This window comes from Lactuca sativa, chromosome 3, assembly GCF_002870075.4.
Source record: "Lactuca sativa cultivar Salinas chromosome 3, Lsat_Salinas_v11, whole genome shotgun sequence".
Taxonomy (NCBI): Eukaryota; Viridiplantae; Streptophyta; class Magnoliopsida; order Asterales; family Asteraceae; genus Lactuca; species Lactuca sativa.
Genome location: NC_056625.2, coordinates 57,188,575 through 57,207,097, shown reverse-complemented (window position 1 = coordinate 57,207,097; position 18,523 = coordinate 57,188,575). Strand labels below are relative to the sequence as shown.

The following is an 18,523-nucleotide window of genomic DNA, read 5'->3' as shown; positions in this document are numbered from 1 at the left end:
GGATGGACCATATCGACATTATTATGAATAGATAAGATTCTATTAAGAATAAGTTGTCATATGGTAAATATGGAAATGTTTCCATATTGGGAGTTGGATGTTGAGAGTCTGTGCCTAGATTAGAAACTTTTATGCAAGAAGGATGTTCAAAGGAATGTACTTTGAATGTGAGACTTCACGTCTATGGAATTATCTTGTAAAAATTTCCGATAGAGTACTTTGTAATTTCATTGGCCAAGTCTTGGTGACTTTTGTGCTATGACTTTGCGAAAGGGATCATTGCATAAAATGTTAGAATCTAACATATTCTAGTAGTAGCAAGAACCTTGTGTTCTAACACTAATAAAAAGGATTGGAAATTGTGAAATGGGCATCATTGGAAAAGTTTTTCAATTGATCTATTTCACAAAGTAAGGACCATGGGAAACAAAGTGTGCATGCTTGGAGCATGGGACAATTATTGGTATAATTCAAGTGATAGGTTGATTACTCGAAACATTATACAATGAATAATGTGTAATTAATATGGTGACTAAATAAAAGAAGTTTTATTTACACTCAAAAGTTTGGGGCCATATTGGATTCGATTATTATTGTGTTTCATATTTTGCATGTATTACTTCCCGAATAATATGATTGTTCAAACTCCACAGTCGCTCGTACTTTTGGAAGTAAGTAGTGAATTAAGACTGTCATGAATTGGATTGCAAATTGTCTAAGGATAGACATAGCAATAGAATTGCTGCAATGTTCATGAGTACTCAGAGAGTGAGATTTGAGTATTGGATAAACCCACGATCAGAGTATTACTTCATGGAATTCATCACGAGTAATACTGAGACAATAATATCTATGATCTTGAAACAAAGATATATGTGTTGTAATTTGCAAGTCGGCTATACATTGGTGATACTTCAGTAACTTGGTGTTATAAAACGTATTGTCATGTATGGTTTGATGAGTAAAAGATACAAGCATATGAGTCAATGTTTATTCGTTCCTTTTTCCCTAATGGGAAAAGCGATATCTGTGGGCCCCTCGATGATTTGGTGTTGACTTTTGTGTTGGGCCTAGCCAGGACTGAATTGATGTGTTCGATTAGAAGTCCTATATCATCACAAATCAGGAATCGGGAAACATAGATTCTGGACAAAAGAGGTTGAATACATTCCATGTCTTTTGTCTAGGGATATCTAGTAGAACGAAGGATTATATGATCACTTATCTTAGGACACGTAACTGACTGGGTCAGAGTTCGGCAGCAACTTTTTGGAAGCTACAATTTGCTGATCAAATTTAGAAGGCATACTAGCAATTATAGTTACAGACTTATCCAAGTGGGAGACTGTTGGATTAGGTGTCTAATCCCATAACTATAATTGGTATGTACTTGAATTGATAGCAACACAATCCTTTTGGGTTGCCCTCAAACCTAGCAACCGGACAAGGAAATTATGAAAGGAGAGATATTGATTTATTATAAGATTAATAAATTAATATAAATGATTTATTAATATGTTAAAAGATTAATATATTAATTAGAAATCATTATGTTTAATTAACAGTTAGCAAGAAATTAATCAGAATTAATTTTGGGGTTAAAAGTATTAATTGTAAGGTGTAGGGACTAGTTTGTAATTATCTAATAGTTGAGTGGAAGGCTCTAGAACCCCCTTGGAAGAGGGTGGACGAAATCTATAGGGGAAACACTAATGATTTCGTCCATGGGGGCTTGGATAAGGCCCTTGGGTTTGCTTAGGCCCTAAGCAAAGGATAACTAGGGTTTCCCCTAAACCCTAGATCCCTCAGCTATATAAGGAGCCTCCTGGTTCATGTTTTGGTCACTCCTTCTTTTGAAGAAACCCTAGGCCGAGAATTTCATACTCCCTCCCTCTTTCTCCTTCTAGTTTCTTTCTTGCTAGTTCTTAGGTGTGATTCCATTAGAGGAATTACATTTGTGGTGCTAAGCTTCCAAGAAGATCAAGATCAAAATCAAGAGGATTGTCAGTTGTTTGCTATAACAATTGAAAGTTATGTAACTCCTAAACCCTAGTTTGTTATTTTTGAAAATAGCCTCTCTCCTCTAGGGTTCTTGTTTTGCAATTCAAAGTTATATGTTCAATAGTTAAAACATAGATCCAAAGTAGGTTGCATGTGAACTTAGGAATTGTTTTTCTAGTTTATTTGTTTTACTTTAAACCCATCAAACAGGGCGTTACAACTCTACTCCATTTAAATTAGATTTCATCCACAAAATCATTCCTTACCATCCACGACACGCCAGAGAACCTGAGCAACATGGCGACAACCCCGAACATACACAACCTTCCTAAGGCAACCAAAACCAACCCTAGCATGGCTCTCCAACCCGAATATGAATGAATCCTTTCTCCACCTAAAGATAATCCCTTGCAAAATAACCACGTCTACTCAACCTAAAATCTGAATTCTCGAGATGGTCTCACTTCCTGACAGATCGCCCATATTGAACCATTGCTAAATCCATTCTACTTATCTCCCAACTGACTACTTAACTTCTGATAACTTGAGGTTCCCACTAGAAACATAATCATATACAATTTATTGCTGCAGAACACTTATACTTAACAGAAGACGCAGATAATCCTTCGAGTAGAAGACTTATCCCTGCAACGGTTACAATCAGATGAAAGATGCATAATATGGTCAAATCATTTACTCTGAGATTATCAAACCCAAACTATAAGTGACCTAACATATTCTTCGGATGACAAGAGACTCCACACACGAGTTCCAAGTAATAATACCGCCTTTACTTATATTGATGCCATTTACAGATAGAACCAATTCCATACGCAATCTCAATGGCTTGATCTAACATGAAAACCGAATCCATTCCTTACGTCTGAACCATTCGACTGATGCCCTCGGCAAAGATACCCCAATTCTTATCAGATTTAAAAGAAAATATTGTACATAATCACTCGCGATTCCCAACTCGAGATCTCACCTAAAAACCAAGCCGATACTTAACTCATAACCCGAGATCCACATATTTGCACTTGCATTTCACCCCAAACCTCCTGATTCACGATAATCCCTCACTAGACCGGGATATAATGGTTCCCAAACCATCGCTGAGACTACCCGTATCACTAGACCGAGATATAAAGTTGAGATAGACTCAGGGGGTGAAATAGATCCAGTACTGGTTGAAAGATACCGAAGGAGTTGAAATAGACTTAGGGGGTGAAATAAACCCAGTTTAGTTTACGGCTGTTATGTATGTTTGTACGGGGTATTTTGGGAAAACTCACTAAACTTTGTGCTTTCAGTTTTATGTTTATGGTTTGGCTCAAAAGGGAAGAGTCTGACATGATAACACCATATCCACCAATATTTCGCATTTTATGATATGATTTGTACTCTGATGGCTATTTTATATATTATCACATTTTGATGGATTTTGGAATGAATAAATGATAGTTTTAAAAATAAATTTTTTACATAGTATTTTTGGGACTTTACATTAAATAAATTCAGGGACTATTAATAGCTTAAACATAGTATAATGATTAAAATAAAACATCTAAAAAAATTTAGCCACTAAAAATGACCTAAACTTTTAGAATAAATACATAATACTTGAGTTTAAAAACTATTATGCATTAAAAAAAGAAAAACTACCTAAGTTCTGTCTTATTGATAAAAAAAATTACTGGTATATGTTGTTTACAATTTAGCCATCGAAATATTGTATGTCGTAACCTAAAAATTAAATCCAATTAGCCATCGAAATATTGTATGTCGTAACCCAAAAATTAAATCCAATTAAAAGTAATAGTCGGTTCCAATATCACAAAAAAAAAAAAATTTGATTTTTTCTTGTCAATAAAACCAAAATATTAGGATTTTTATTATATTTGCTTAACGTTGTTAATTTTGTGGTTGTTCCACGGTTAAATTCATTTTTTTTGGTTAATGGAATCCAAAATAAGGATTTATTATAATTCCCTAACGCCGTTAATTCTATCGTGAAGAACAAAAGAGGCAGCAGATCTGTTCTAAGCCCGATGGGGACTCACGCAGTTTCACTGCGAGCTCATGAGGCGGGGAACAAACCGCACGCCTGTGCCTTTCACCCGGCTTCCAAGCAGCACGGAAACAAGCGATCATGTCGCCATGACCTTCCAGGTATGAACCGCTAGCCTCCACGTGACTTCGATGACTTCTCGGGAGGCGGTGGCCAAACCGCCCGGACCTCCAAGAACTGAGACGTTGCTATTCTGATTTCTCCCTGTACCTTCTATGCGGCTTCGAAGTGCCTTCATGAGGCGAAGATGAAACAGCTTGGTCTTTGAGCATGAAATTTTAAATTCAAAATTAACATCTTTTAATGTAAACCTTTGAAATATAGGTGATTCACCATTTCACTATGAATTTATGTATATTTTCCAAGTTATTTGAACGCTTCAAAAGCATTTTATGACAACGCTTTTCATTCCACAAGTTATGGAGAAAGGACTTAGAATTGTAGAACCTTTGATATATTGGTGATTGGTCAATACTTCACTGTCAATTTGTGTATATTTTTCAATTCATTTGAATGCTTCAAAATTCTTTTATGACAATGCTCTTATCAATCCACACGTTATGGGGAAAGGACATAGAATTGTAAAACCTATGAAATATTGGTGATTGATGAATCATATCACTGTTAATTTGTGCATATTTTTTAAGTCATTTGAAAGCTTTTTTATTTTTTTTATCTTTCACTCCACAACTTGTGGAGAAAGGACATAGAATTGTAAAACCTATGAAATATTGGTGAATGGTGATTATGAACCATTTGACTGTCAATTATATATTTCAAGTCATTTGAAAGCTTCAAGAGTCTTTTATGACAATGCTCTTGTCACTCTACAACTTATAAAGAAGGGAATTTGAATTGTAAAACCTATGAAATATTGGTGATTGATGAACCATTTCAGTGTCAATTTGTGTATATTTTTAAAGTCATTTGAACGTTTTAAAAGGCTTTTATGACAATGTCCTTTTCACTTGAGAACTTATGGATGAAGGACTTAGAATTGTAAAACCTATGAAATACGTGTGATTGACGAACAATTTCACTGTCAATTTGTGTATATTTTTAAGTCATTTGAACGCTTCAAAAGGCTTTTATGACAATGTTCTTTTCACTTCAGAACTTATGGAGAAAGGACTTAATTAGAATTGTATAACCTATTAAATATTTGTTATTGATGAACAATTTCACTCACAATTTGTGTATATTTTTTTCAAGTTATTTGAATGCTTCAAAAGTCTTTCATGGCAATGTTATATAATTTCTCTGAGGTGTGAACAATTTCACTCATAATATGTTTCTGTATATAATGTTATATCTGTCATCTCTCTTTCTCACAATCTATCTATTTGTCTAGATTTTTTGTACAAGTCATGTTCTTCACAAAACGTAATAGTTTTGTGAGGTTTTTGCTTCTCCTGTTGTTTTCTCTAACCATACATCTTTCATCTGGAGCCAACATTATATCTGCAAACCAGTCTCTCTCCGGAGACAACACAATCATATCCCAAGGTGGGCAGTTTGAGCTTGGTTTCTTCAAAGCAGGTAACTCTTCCAACTATTACATAGGCATCTGGTATAAAAAGGTCTCCTCCAATCCTCCTACCATAGTTTGGGTGGCAAACTGAGAAACACCAATCTCTGATAGATTCGGTTCAGAATTAAAAATCATTGATGGTAATTTGGTGCTCTTGAATGAGTCCAAGTCCCAGATTTGGTCCACAAATGTCTCCACCACCACCACCACTCTGAATTCTTCAACAGCACTTATTCGTGATGATGGTAACTTAGTTTTGATTGACAGCTCAAATTCAGTTGAACCTTTTTGGCAAAGTTTTGACCACCCAACTCATACTTGGTTACCTGGTGCTAAACTTGGTTATTATAATAATAGAACGAAAACGAGCCAGGTTCTTACATCATGGAGAAGCAAAGAAGATCCTGGTGTAGGACTCTTCTCTTTGGAGCTTTATCCATCAAGTAAAGAGTATGTAAGCAAGTGGAATGGCTCTCAGCAATACTGGAGGAGTGGGGCTTGGAATGGGAATTCGTTTGACTTAGTACCTGAAATGAGGTTGGATAACATATTTAATTACAGCTACAATACGAATGAGAACGAGAGTTACTTCACTTATTCTGTGTACACTACAAGAAAAGTCCTTATTAGTGACCAATTTTTAGTGACGACCTAAAGTTTAGTCATTAACAACATCATTTAGTCACCAAAATCTTAGTCGTCACTGAATTTTGGTAATCCTACAAATTTAATGACCAATTATATGTGGTGGTCACTAAATCAGTCACTAAACTGTGAATAAAATTAAAATACTTTTGTTTCATATCAAAATAACTATTAGTGACTAAAAAAAAATGGTCACTGTGTTAGAGGCTAGTGACCAAAAATAAGGGTCACTTTATTTAAGGTTGAGTGACCAAAAATAATGGTCACTAATTACTCTTTCTTATTCTAAACCATACGCAGTTAAACTGTGACGACTGATTTACAAACCGAAAAATAGTTAGTGACTATTAATTGTTGTCATTAATTAATATATATTTTTTTATTTTTGAAAATGACCGGAGCTTTCCCTATTTTATTTACCAACATATTTTTCCAAAGACTCATTTTATTTGAAGTCTTTATTTAAGTCCCTGTACACTCCACAACTAACCAAAACCTTCTCATCAAACATATTTACCATACTACCCTTCTCAATATAGACGACCTAAAATTATTCTTGCCCCTTTTATCTTTTACTGAATTGGGGAAAAAGTTGAGATGTCCTTTTACTGTTTTCATCGTAATGTTCAAACTCAAAGTCACCGCGCCTCTCTAGTCACCACATCTCTCCTCTTTGCCCTAAATCGACATATCAACCATCGGCGATTCGGCACCAGCGTCGCCGGTCCAACGTCGCCAGTCAATCGTTGCCGGTCAATCGTCGCCGATCCATCGTCTTCGGTCAATCATAGCCGGGACATACCCTCCTATGGACACACCTCGGTTCTCCACTAGAAGTCAAACAGGTACTCTTTTCTCCACTCCGACCATTGATGTAGCTACATCTTCTCCACTAGAATTGTTCAATTGCTAATTGATCGGCTCCTTGATTCCCTTCTACCAAATAGTACCTAAAATCATAGCAACTAGAAACATGACTTTCTCAACAAACATAAAAGCTTGAATAAATTAGCATATAGTTTACAATTAGCTGTTTTTTTGTTTATTCTGCCATTCTACCAAACTGTTTAATTCGAACTATATTCTGAGGTTGTCTCCACACTTCTCTTTCATCAGTCACAACGGAAATCCAAATTCCACTCATTCTCAAAACATCTCTCTTACATCAGAAAATTTTACATTTCCACCTGAGAAATCGCTGAGTGGACCCTCTCCGGCCAAGTTTGGTAGCGGCGGCCTTGGCAGGGAGCCCTCTGCCTGTTCAGAGATTGTGAGGTTTTCTACATCAGCTTCCGGAGAGGTGATGTACGTTGTACACATATCTTTATTTATTTGTAATTATAATCAAATTGTCCCTGAAAAGCTGATATCCATTTTCATCTTGAACAGATTGGTCGGATCCCAAATGAATGGTCTCGATGCCTTTTGCCTCTTGTTAGAGATAAGAAAGTTCAAATTCAAGGGTTTTGTAAATCTGCTCCACATAATCTAGGTCTTATGGATACCATTAATCTATCTATCAGGTATGTTTGTGGTGTTATTACCTAAAATCACCTACTCTTTCTGATGTTGATGTTAATATTTGTTCAAACAGTGTTTACATCAACAGTTCCATATTGCACACAAGCCATCAGACATCTGTCAAGGTACCCACCACTTCAGTTGATGAAACCTCCATCCAACCTCTTCCAACTTTATTCCCATTACTTGGACTAATTCCTTTCAAAAAAGTAATACATTTTCATAATTTACCAAAATACCCCTATGCTGGTTGGAATTTGGAAATGCTCATTCTTTTGTCCTTGATTGTAATTAGGCAGAATTTACACCTACTGACTTATACACAAGGAATCAAAGATTAGACATAAAGGATTCTTCTGGTGTTCCTCCTCCATTACTCAATGCTCCCAAACTCAAAAACTCATCTTCAAATGGAAGTACAGTTGAACCCGAAGAGACAATTTCAGATAATGATCTTGACAATATTGTTGGTGTTGCAAATGTCTCTGAGTTAGAGGTATTAATATTAATATTATTTCATCTTAATAACTTTTATGTCTTAACAAAGAATCTGAACTTGTTCATATTATGTTTTAGGAAATGGAACCTCCTAATACTCTATTGTGTGAACTTCGCCTCTATGAAAAACAAGCACTTCATTTCATGGTTAATTTGGAAAAAGGACCATGTGTTGATGATGCAGCTACTACTCTTCATCCATGTTGGGATGCATATCATCTTGCAGACAAGTATGTTTTTTTCTTGTTTCATTAGATTCTTTTTTTTTTACATTGATGTCTTTTTTTTGTATACAGGAGGAAATTCATAGTGTATGTGAATTCATTTTCTGGAGAAGCTACTGTAGAATTTCCAAGTACCCTTCAAATGGCAAGAGGAGGAGTATGTGACTATGTTCTTGCTTATAATTACATTTTTGCCATGTTTTATTATATACACAACAGATAATTTAGACATGATAATATAAAGATTTTGGCAGATTCAATGGGGCTTGGAAAGACTATAATGACAATATCACTCCTTCTCGCTCATACTGAAAAAGGTGGATCATTAGATAAAGATTCCACCAGTGAAATCAATGGCTCAGATCAATCTTCATCATCTCCAAAAAAAAGCAGCTAAATTTTCTGGTTTTGATAAGCTTAGAAAGCATAAACAATCACTCATTGGTGGTGGGAATCTTCTCATATGTCCCTTGGCTCTTATAGGTCAATGGAAGCTAAATTTAATGTTTGTGAACATTGGTAATAGGCAGAGATTGAAAGCCATTCAGAACCAGGGACTGTGTCAATTTATGTTCACTATGGGCAAAGTCGTCCAAAAGATGCCAAAATATTAGCTTAGAGTGATGTTGTGTTAACCACATATGGAGTTGTAGCTTCAGAATTTTCATCTGAGGTAACTTAGAATACTTTCTGTTTTTTCTAAGATGAGAAATTATAAGCTTTATGTTTATTTTATATTTTATATTTTATAATTTGTATTTGTAGAATGCTGAAGCACACACAATAAAATCCTTCAAAAAGTCAAATTTCCATGGCGGCAGCTACTCGTGTTGCTGACCGGAGACGGTGTTTGACCGGGACCCCTATCCAAGTATGACTTTGGTCAACATGTTTACTTTTTTGGTTCTTAAGGATTGAACGGGAGCTGGTCTTGGTATGTTTTTTTATTTAAAAAAAATTGAAAATAAGTTTCTTTTGGTTTATATAATTTCTTTTATATTTGTGTATTATTATATAAATAGGTGGAACAAGCTAATTCAGAAACCTTCTGAGGATGGACATGAAAGGATTATACGTATAATCCTTCCATTATTTCTATATTTATAATGGATGTTTCTGGTCAGGTTCAGCAACTGGCATGGTTGGATAATGCCAAAGAGTGGATTTTAGTTTGGTTTGAACCTACAACACAGTGTGATGTTTATGCTTTGTGTGGGTCTTTTGGGACTTGCAGGCAGTCTGGACCATCTTTCTGTAATTGCTTGACTGGCTTCAAGCCTAGATCTGACAGTGAATGGAATCAGAGTGATTTCTCCAGTGGATGTGTGAGAAAAACCAATTTGCAGTGTGGGAGAAACGTGGAAAAGCCTGATTTTCTCATGATTAGTGTCAAGAGTCTACCACCAAATAACTCTAAGGCAGAGTTGGGAGTGCTGGAGAATGTCGTACAACATGTTTGAACAGTTGCTCATGTAATGCTTACTCTTTTGTCGATAATCAGTGTTTGGTTTGGGATGGAGATCTCTTGAACCTCTTGGAAGACAATGATAGTGGGAAAACAATCTTTGTTAAATTGGCTTCTAAAGATCTTCCACTCTCTTCTAAAGATCCTCTACATCATAAAAAGAGTAATTGGGTCACCATGGGTGCTGTTGTTGGGTTTGTAGGAGGTGTGGTTTTTGTTTTGGGTGTAATTTTGGTCTTGATCTATAGAAAAAAGAGGATATCATTATCGGTGGGTAAGACGAGAATGGAGGGATCATTGGTGGCTTTTGTTTATAAAGATTTACAAATAGCCACCAAAAAATTCTCTAACAAATTGGGAGGAGGTGGTTTTGGCTCGGTTTTCAAGGGTGTCTTACATGATTCGTCCACTGTGGCAGTGAAAAAGCTTGAAAGCATAAGCCAAGGAGAGAAGCAGTTCAGGAGCGAAGTTAGCACGATGGGTATAATCCAACATGTTCATCTTGTACGTCTTCGTGGGTTTTGTGCAGAAGGTAACAACAAGTTATTGGTGTATGATTACATGGAAAAAGGTTCTGTAGATACCTATCTTTTCTGTGGAAAACAAGTTCTAAACTGGGAAACCAGGTATCAGATTGCACTTGGAATTGCAAGAGGATTGGTTTATCTACATGAGAAGTGTAGGGACTGTATCATTCACTGTGACATAAAGCCAGAAAACATTCTCTTAGATGCCGAATTCTGTCCAAAAATTGCAGATTTTGGTCTGGCAAAGCTTGTTGGTCGAGACTTTAGTAGGGTTTTGACGACTACAAGAGGGACACCTGGGTATCTAGCACTAGAATGGATATCAGGGGTGGCTGTCACAGCCAAAGCAGATGTTTATAGCTATGGAATGATTCTTTTTGAATTAGTCTATGGAAAGCGAAATGTAGTACATTGTGAAGATTCAAGGAGTACATTCTTCCCAGGTTTGGTTACGAATGTTCTTATGGAGGGAGGTGATATCCTTAGCCTGTTAGACAGTAGATTAAATAGGGAAGCTTGTGTTGAAGAAGTGACAAAAATTTGCAAAGTTGCATGTTGGTGTATCCAAGATGAGGAAGACAGTAGGCCTTCAATGAGTTTGGTGGAACGGATTCTTGAAGGGGTTTCGGATGTGAGCATGCCTCAGATCCCCCAAATTGTCACTTTATATGTTGAGAACATGAAGGATCCTGTTTTCTTCACTGATTCATGCTCAATTGAGTGCTCACTAGTACACAGCAATTCCACTGGTGGTGGCTCCCAGTCAAAGGGCTCATCTTCTTGAATTGTAATTCTATTTATCTTCTCTGTTATGTTCACGTTAGTGATTAGAAATTATATCATGATAAAAATAAACGAGTCATTGACTTGTTTTGTTGCGAATAAATGGTTCATAGAGCCGATCACTCCAGAATAAAAGTTGCATTTCATTTTACATAATCATTCTAATATAGCTTAGTTGATCATGTTCATAACGTTAACGTTAACGTGTGTATGAGATAAGATGTAGTTTGGACTATCATGGATCATTTTTCAGAGCCAAAACATGGTATTCTATATGCATTGAACCAAGCTTGAAAATGAGTTATTCAAGTTAGCTGTAGGCAAACTTTTGGTTAATTAGAATTTCAACAATTTGGAGATTAGAAAGAGCATATCTTAGCCGAACAGTTCCATAGTTAACTTTTTTAGAAATAAGGTGTCAATCAATCTCCATGTGCTTAATTTGTACGGTTTTGGTGAACAATCTTTTTTTCTATGATAATTGCAAGCTATCTACCTATAAAATAGATTCTTCCTTCATTTCAAGTGAACTCTATATCCACATTCCTTCACAAATTCCTAGTGGAAGAGCACGATACTCAGATTCCACATTGCCGCGACACTGACACATGACCTATCACATGAACGAATGTTTCCTGCTCCTCCATGTGACAAGATTACCCAAACATAATAACAAGCCATAATAGTAGTAATATGTGGTTGAGTTCGGTTGTAGTATTTTAGGTCATCTTGCATCGGTGTGCACTTTTATCTAATGAATCACGGACCATAACTATTGGATCATACGAGATTTTGTCCGTTTACACTTTAGTAGGCCCATTTCTTTCAAGAAATCTAGGATGTATTTCATTCGGGGATATACAATGCCTTCCTTGGATCGAGCAACTTCCATTCGAAGTAAGTATTTGGGCACAATTCCATTTTAGTAGTCTAATTGATTGTACATCGTCTTCGGATGATGTTATCAACTTACATAATAAGTATAGTTTTCTTCCCAATAGTATTAGTTTTGACAACTAGGTTTGTAAACGAACCGAACAAACATGAACGAGGCTTGTTCATGTTCGTTCGTTTAAGTTAACCAAACAAATGAACAAACATGAACGGTTAAACGAACGAGTTTTCTTGTTCATGTTCGTTTGTTTAATAAATTACATTATTCATGTTCGTTCGTTTATGTTCGTGAACATGATAAATGAACATAAACGAACCAAGATAAAAAAACATATATGAACATAAATTAATGTATAATATTGTAATGTAATCAAACACAATTAAACATATATGAAGATAAAATGAACTTATATGAACGAACATAAACAAACTTATACGAACGTTCACAAACATAATTGAACGAATGAGACCATTGTTCATGTTCGTTCGTTTAACTAAACGAAAGAGAATTTATTTTCAAGTTCGTTCATTTATTAAATAAACGAACATAAACGAACTTCCTGTCAAACGGTTCATGAATAGTTCGTTTACAACCCTAATGACAACCAATGTATGAGCAATTAACTTGACACTCAACATAACCTTGGGAGTTAATGAGTTAGGACGATTCAAATGATTTCACAAAGAAACAAAGAACACAATAACTAGCGTGGTCCACACGTACGATCAAAGTGATCAATTACGTCAACAGGCAAAGTGAGTAAGGTTGTTGGTCACGCATGAGCTAAGAGCTCATCGAGGAAAAGTTAGTTGCTAGGTAGAGATTGATCGATGAAAAGATGTGAGCTTTTCAATATTAAATTATAATATTAGTTTAGAAATAGATATGAATTTGTAAAAACATAAAAGTAATATTTAAAATTTGTAAGTATAAGAATGAAATTTTGTTTTTATTATTTTTTATTTTATTTTACCAAGAAGATGTCTGTATGAGTCCAATAAAACCACTCACAAAAAGTAAGTCCACATAGTGTCTTTGACTAAAATGCAACGTGAATGAAGGGTCGCACTAAGAAGTAAGAACCACTCATCTCCAAGATTATGACTTCCATACTTTTTAGCAAGTCGATTCGAACTTCACTGCCAAACCCAACTCATGTTTGCAAGGTCATGATGCACATCCACTTGCAACAAAAATTCATTTTCTCTTTTATTCTATTACGTACAATACAATATATGTCTAATTATTTGAATACAACAGATTAAATAAAGATAATTATCTTCAAGAAGAGGAGCTCTGGGGGGAACAGCTACTGTATACCTCTGAACTCCCCTTTGAGGGTGATTCCGTGAAGAAAACAACATGCTCGGTGTTATCAACAAATAACGTGACAGATCGAGGGATCGGAGGCATATTCACATCCATAATCCCTTCAAGGATCTGTTCCACCAAACTCATTGAAGGCCTACTGTCTTCCTCATCTTGGATACACCAACATGCAACTTTGCAAATTTTTGAGACTTCTTCAACACTAGCTTCCCTGTTTAACCTACTATCTACCAAGCTAAGGATATCACCTCCCACCTTCAGAACATTAGAAACTAAACAAGGGAAGAATGGACTCCTTGAATCTTCAGATTGCTCTGCATTTCGCTTACCATTAACTAATTCAAAAAGCATCATCCCATAGCTAAAAACATCCGCTTTGGTTGTGACAGCCACTCCTGATAATCATTCTGGTGCTGGATACCCTTGTGTCCCTCTTATAGTCGTCAAAACCCTACTAATGTCTCGACCAACAAGCTTTGCTAAACCAAAATCAGCAATTTTCTGACAGAATTCGGCATCTAAAAGAATGTTTTCTGGCTTTATGTCACAGTGAATGATACAGTCTCTGCACTTCTCATGTAGATAAACCAAGCCTCTTGCAATTCCAAGTGCAATCTGATATCTCGTTTCCCAGTTTAAAATTTGTTTTCCATGGAAAAGATGGGTGTCCAGAGAAATGTTTTTCATGTAATCATAGACCAACAGCTTATTGTTACCTTGTGCACAAAACCCACGAAGGCGTACAAGATTAACGTGTTGGATAGTACCGATTGTGCTAACTTTGCTTCTGAATTGCTTCTCTCCTTGGCTGATGCTTTCAAGCTTTTTCACTGCTACAATGGACGAATCATGCAATACTCCCTTGAAAACAGAACCAAAGCCACCTCCTCCTAATTTGTCCGAGAAATTTTTTGTTGCTATTTTTAAATCTCTGTATGCAAATGCCACCAATGATCCCTCCATTCTTGTCTTACCCACCGATATTCTCTTTTTTCTATAGACCGAAAGCGAAAATAGACCCAAGACAAAAACTGCAACTCCAATGGACCCAACAACAGCTCCCATGGTGACCTGATTACTCTTGTTATGATGTGGAAGATCTTTATAAGCAACTTTGACATAAACTTGTTTCCCATTATTATTGTCTTCTGAGAGGTTCAAGATATCTCCATCCCAAACCAAACATTTATTATCGACAAAAGAGTAAGCATTACAGGAGCAATTGTTTAAACAGGTGGTATGACAATCTCGGGCACTTCCAACTGCCATGAATTTATTTTGAGGCAGACTCTTGATACTAATCATCAGAAAATCAGGTTTTTCCATATTTCTCCCACACTGCAACTCAGTTTTTCTCACACACCCACCAGAAAAATCACTCTGATTCCATTCACTCTCTGATCTAGGCTTGAAGCCAGTCAAACAATTACAAAACGGTAATTCAGTTTGCCTGCAAATCCCAAAAGCCCCACACCAAGCATACACCTCGCACTGTGTTCTAGGTCGAGTCCAAAACAGATTCCACTCTTTGGTAGCTTCCAACCATGTTTGTTGTTGTGCATGGCCAGAAATATCCATTATAAATCTGGATATAATGGTAGAATTATACACAGAATAAGTGAAGTAGTTCTCATTCTCATTTGTATGATAGCTGAAATTATAAATGTAATTCAACCTCATTTCAGGTACTTTATCAAATCTGCCCAAATTCTCATTCCAAGGCCCACTCGTCCAATATTGCTGGGAGCCATTCCACTTGCATAGGTACTCTGTAGTAGACGGGTCAAGCTCCAAAGAAAAGAGCCCTACAGCAGGATCTTCATTGCTTCTCCATGATGTAAGAAGCTGGCTATTTTTGGTTCTATTATCATAAGCAAGTTTAGCACCAGGCAACCAAGTATGAGTTGGGTGGTCAAAACTTTGCCAAACTGCAGGTACAACTGAATTTGAACTGGAGTCTCTCAAAACTAAGTTACCATCATCAAGAAGAACAGCTATTGCAGACATCAAAGTGGTGGTGGTGGAGACATTTGTAGACCAAATCTGGAACTTGGACTCATTCAAGAGCACTAAGTTACCATTTATGATTTTTAATTCTGATTGGAATATATTAGAGATGGGTGTTTCTGGGTTAGCCACCCAAACTATGGTGGGAGGATTGGAATCGACCTTTTTATACCAGATGCCTATGTAATAGTTGGAAGACTTACCTGCTTTGAAGAAACCCAGCTCGAACTCGCCTCTTTCGGATATGATCGTTTGGTTTCCCAACAGAGACTGATTTGCAGATATGGTGTTGGCTCCAGATGAGATAGTTATGGTAAGAGAGAAACACATGAGGACAAGAATCCTCAATAAAGTGTTACTTTCCTTGCATGATTGGTTGATAGTCAGTAAAAATAGTACTCTAACTTGCTAAACCCGCTTGGAATAATGGCCATACAAGTCAGTCTATATAAAATGAAAATCTTCTTTCATTCTAAGTCCTTTCTTCTAAGTTGTAAAGTTAAAAAGACTATTATGCAAGACTTTGAAGCTTTTAGATAACTTGAACCAAATACACAACTCGACAGTGGAATGGTTCATCAATCACATACAGTTCACATGTATGACAAGTTATTGGTGATTTTAGTATGATGTGGAGTGCACATTTGTTTGACTTTTTCATTGTTGAAAGTATACTGCTATTTAGGTGCGAAGCGTCTGAACTAACGGGGGTCCGGGGGCAGCGCCCCTGGGAGAGGGGTCCAAGGGGCGGTAACCCCTGGCGGGGTCCAAGGGGCAGAGTCATTTATAGACCTGGTTTTGTCTCAAAAATCTCGTATTTTTGTAGAACACCCGGTTTTGTGATCCATTTATAGACCCGGTTTTATGTTAGTTTTTATAGGTAATTTGACTGTTTTTTTGACAAGAAGTTGTTTTCCTATAACCACCATATGGCAGTTTTAGGACAGAAAGTTGGTTTCTGTTATATGATCAATTTCGGGTTCATTTTGGGTACACATTTCATAACATCTTCTTCATTCTCTATTCTAGTAAAACAATGAGTTTCATCCGATTAGAGATTTTGAGAGTACCCTCGAAATGCTTTAATTTGAAAGTGTTTCACAACTATCACTGATCCAATATTATCTATATTTCGTTTATCTATATTATAGACGTAAATGCTAAGTCAAAACATCTACATGGTGGGACTTGACATCCTTGCTTTCTCCATCAAGACAAAGCAAATATATAAACAACTAATGAGTCACTGGTAATTGTCATATGGGTTAGCATGCAACCCTCTACCATTAACTTCCTACCTACCTCTAATTATTTCGTCCCTGATAACATAGAAGAAACAATAAAAAGCATGTTATAATGAAAAATTATTCGCTATATAACTTGTTATGTATTATATATATTGTTAGAGGAATGCACAAATTTATGAGCATAGAGCCAAGATTCATTTCAGTTCTTTTAACCGATCAGGGAATACGTTTGTTTGTCTTGTTCCCCACGAGATTTGTAAGGGTTATTGGGCTAAGAGCATCGCACCAACTTCTGGTCCCAAATTTGAATTATTGCCTTATTCACCACATCCATAACATTTAGACTATGTTCCCTGGCTAAAAAGCTAGCTACTAACTTATAACCTAGTTGTTAATTGGCTAATAAGCTACCTGTAAAATATAAAAGGACATTTAGAAGGGTATGTTTTATATAGTTAATGAAGTGTATATTCAGAAAATTTTAAAAAGCTCATGAAAAGGTAGTCTAGGTAGCTTTTTTCAAAAAGTTAGCTTATCAACTAATTTTTTGTTTGCCAAAATAAAAAATTTAAAAAGCTAAAAAAATAAACTAGCTTATTAGTTTGACGTGACAAACCAAAGACAATATTAATTAAAAGTATAATAAAATACAAACTCTGAAATTTGAATATTAAACCACTTGAAAGAAAATTTGAGTTCCTTGATAGAACAATTGTAAACTCTGTTACCATTTACTTAGTGAAATACCCTTACATATAAGTCACAAGATGTAAACATTACAAGAAATATGACCTTTAGAGACGTCACTTGGCGTCTATAAAAGTAATTAGGTCTAGCTGCAAGAGACAAACTTGATACTAAAAGCCTCTTCGTTGAAGGTTCGCTTTGCGACCACAGGGTTGTTTTTGTTGTAGAAGGTCATTGCAAACGCATATAGAGACAACATTTTGCTATTGAAGATTTATAAAATAAAAAAATCAATAAATGAATTTAGCAACAACATGTGTTAAGATTGAATCAAATGAAGTTTATTAGAAGGTAAAGTTAATGAACCGAATGTTGCACTCTGATGTAAAATTTACATGAAAGTCAGCTAAATTGAAAATCGATGATTAATGAGATTTGATGTAGTTATTCTAGCATTCAAGGATATAAAGTTTGGTTATTTATGATAATTGTTATTCTTTAGTGTTAAATTTATTTTAAAAGGATTAAGATATGTTACTAATTAGTGTACTTGCACGAGTAAAAAAATATTTTTTTCATTAGTTATCTTACGTATTGGACCTATATAGTGTGATGGGTCTATCAAGTATATTGGAACTAATTATTATATTGGATTTGCTCAACATTTTAGGCTTCCATAATAGTATATTGGGTTTATCTAAGTGGAGGCTCATATGTAAAGGTAGTTAGCCTATTTAAGTGTAGGACCATAGTGTCATCAAGGCTTTATAATGTGGTTGGAAATGTATCTAATCAACTTTATTAGAGACCTTTAATGATAAGAAATTCTCAGTTTGGGTAAGAACTCCATATGTATAGTCTAAGATAGGGGACTAATTGAGTACAATGGAGAAAGTGTGAGAGATTTAAGCCGGTGACAAAATGGAAATCTTCCCTTCAATGGGGAAATTTCGATTCTTGATCAATTAGAAGTGGAATTGGTTGGATTCATTATCAATTGCACCAAGAAGACCATCAAAGATATCCATATATCTATTTTAAAGATTTGGTTTGAAGTTTATTCTAAGGAAAGCGAAATGTAGTACGTTGTGA

The 18,523-nt window shown here is 35.7% G+C and overlaps 3 protein-coding genes and 1 long non-coding RNA gene across 5 annotated transcripts; 2 read left to right on the top strand and 2 right to left on the bottom strand.

The window, feature by feature from the left end:
• The first annotated feature begins 6,615 nt into the window (after positions 1-6,615).
• On the top strand, positions 6,616-9,703 carry LOC111884620 (DNA repair protein RAD5A). Its single transcript, XM_042900123.2, is given in 14 exon segments — positions 6,616-7,093; positions 7,418-7,548; positions 7,638-7,771; positions 7,843-7,978; positions 8,065-8,265; positions 8,346-8,497; positions 8,564-8,648; positions 8,736-8,885; positions 8,887-8,983; positions 9,016-9,164; positions 9,257-9,283; positions 9,285-9,409; positions 9,411-9,425; positions 9,514-9,703. Coding segments are annotated over 14 exon segments (1,524 nt in total). The 5' UTR covers positions 6,616-7,056; the 3' UTR covers positions 9,599-9,703.
• Positions 6,928-7,444, bottom strand: LOC111884613 (uncharacterized). 2 transcript variants are annotated; one of them, XR_006189145.2, is made up of 2 exons: positions 7,308-7,444; positions 6,928-7,198 (listed from the first exon to the last, which is right to left on the bottom strand). It is a non-coding gene; the product is annotated as an uncharacterized LOC111884613 (long non-coding RNA). The 2 variants fall into 2 exon arrangements; XR_002847832.3 differs by having other exon boundaries at positions 7,273-7,422.
• Positions 9,704-9,762: 59 nt separating the features above from the next.
• LOC122194414 (G-type lectin S-receptor-like serine/threonine-protein kinase At2g19130) lies at positions 9,763-11,422 on the top strand. The gene has a single exon (XM_042900122.2). It carries the CDS (start codon positions 10,134-10,136, stop codon positions 11,265-11,267), a length of 1,134 nt encoding a protein of 377 aa, XP_042756056.1. The 5' UTR covers positions 9,763-10,133; the 3' UTR covers positions 11,268-11,422.
• A 2,020-nt stretch (positions 11,423-13,442) lies between these two features.
• Positions 13,443-17,690, bottom strand: LOC111884624 (G-type lectin S-receptor-like serine/threonine-protein kinase At2g19130). Its single transcript, XM_023880926.3, is given in 2 exon segments — positions 13,443-15,860; positions 17,592-17,690. Coding segments are annotated over 2 exon segments (2,517 nt in total).
• Between the last annotated feature and the right edge of the window lie 833 nt (positions 17,691-18,523).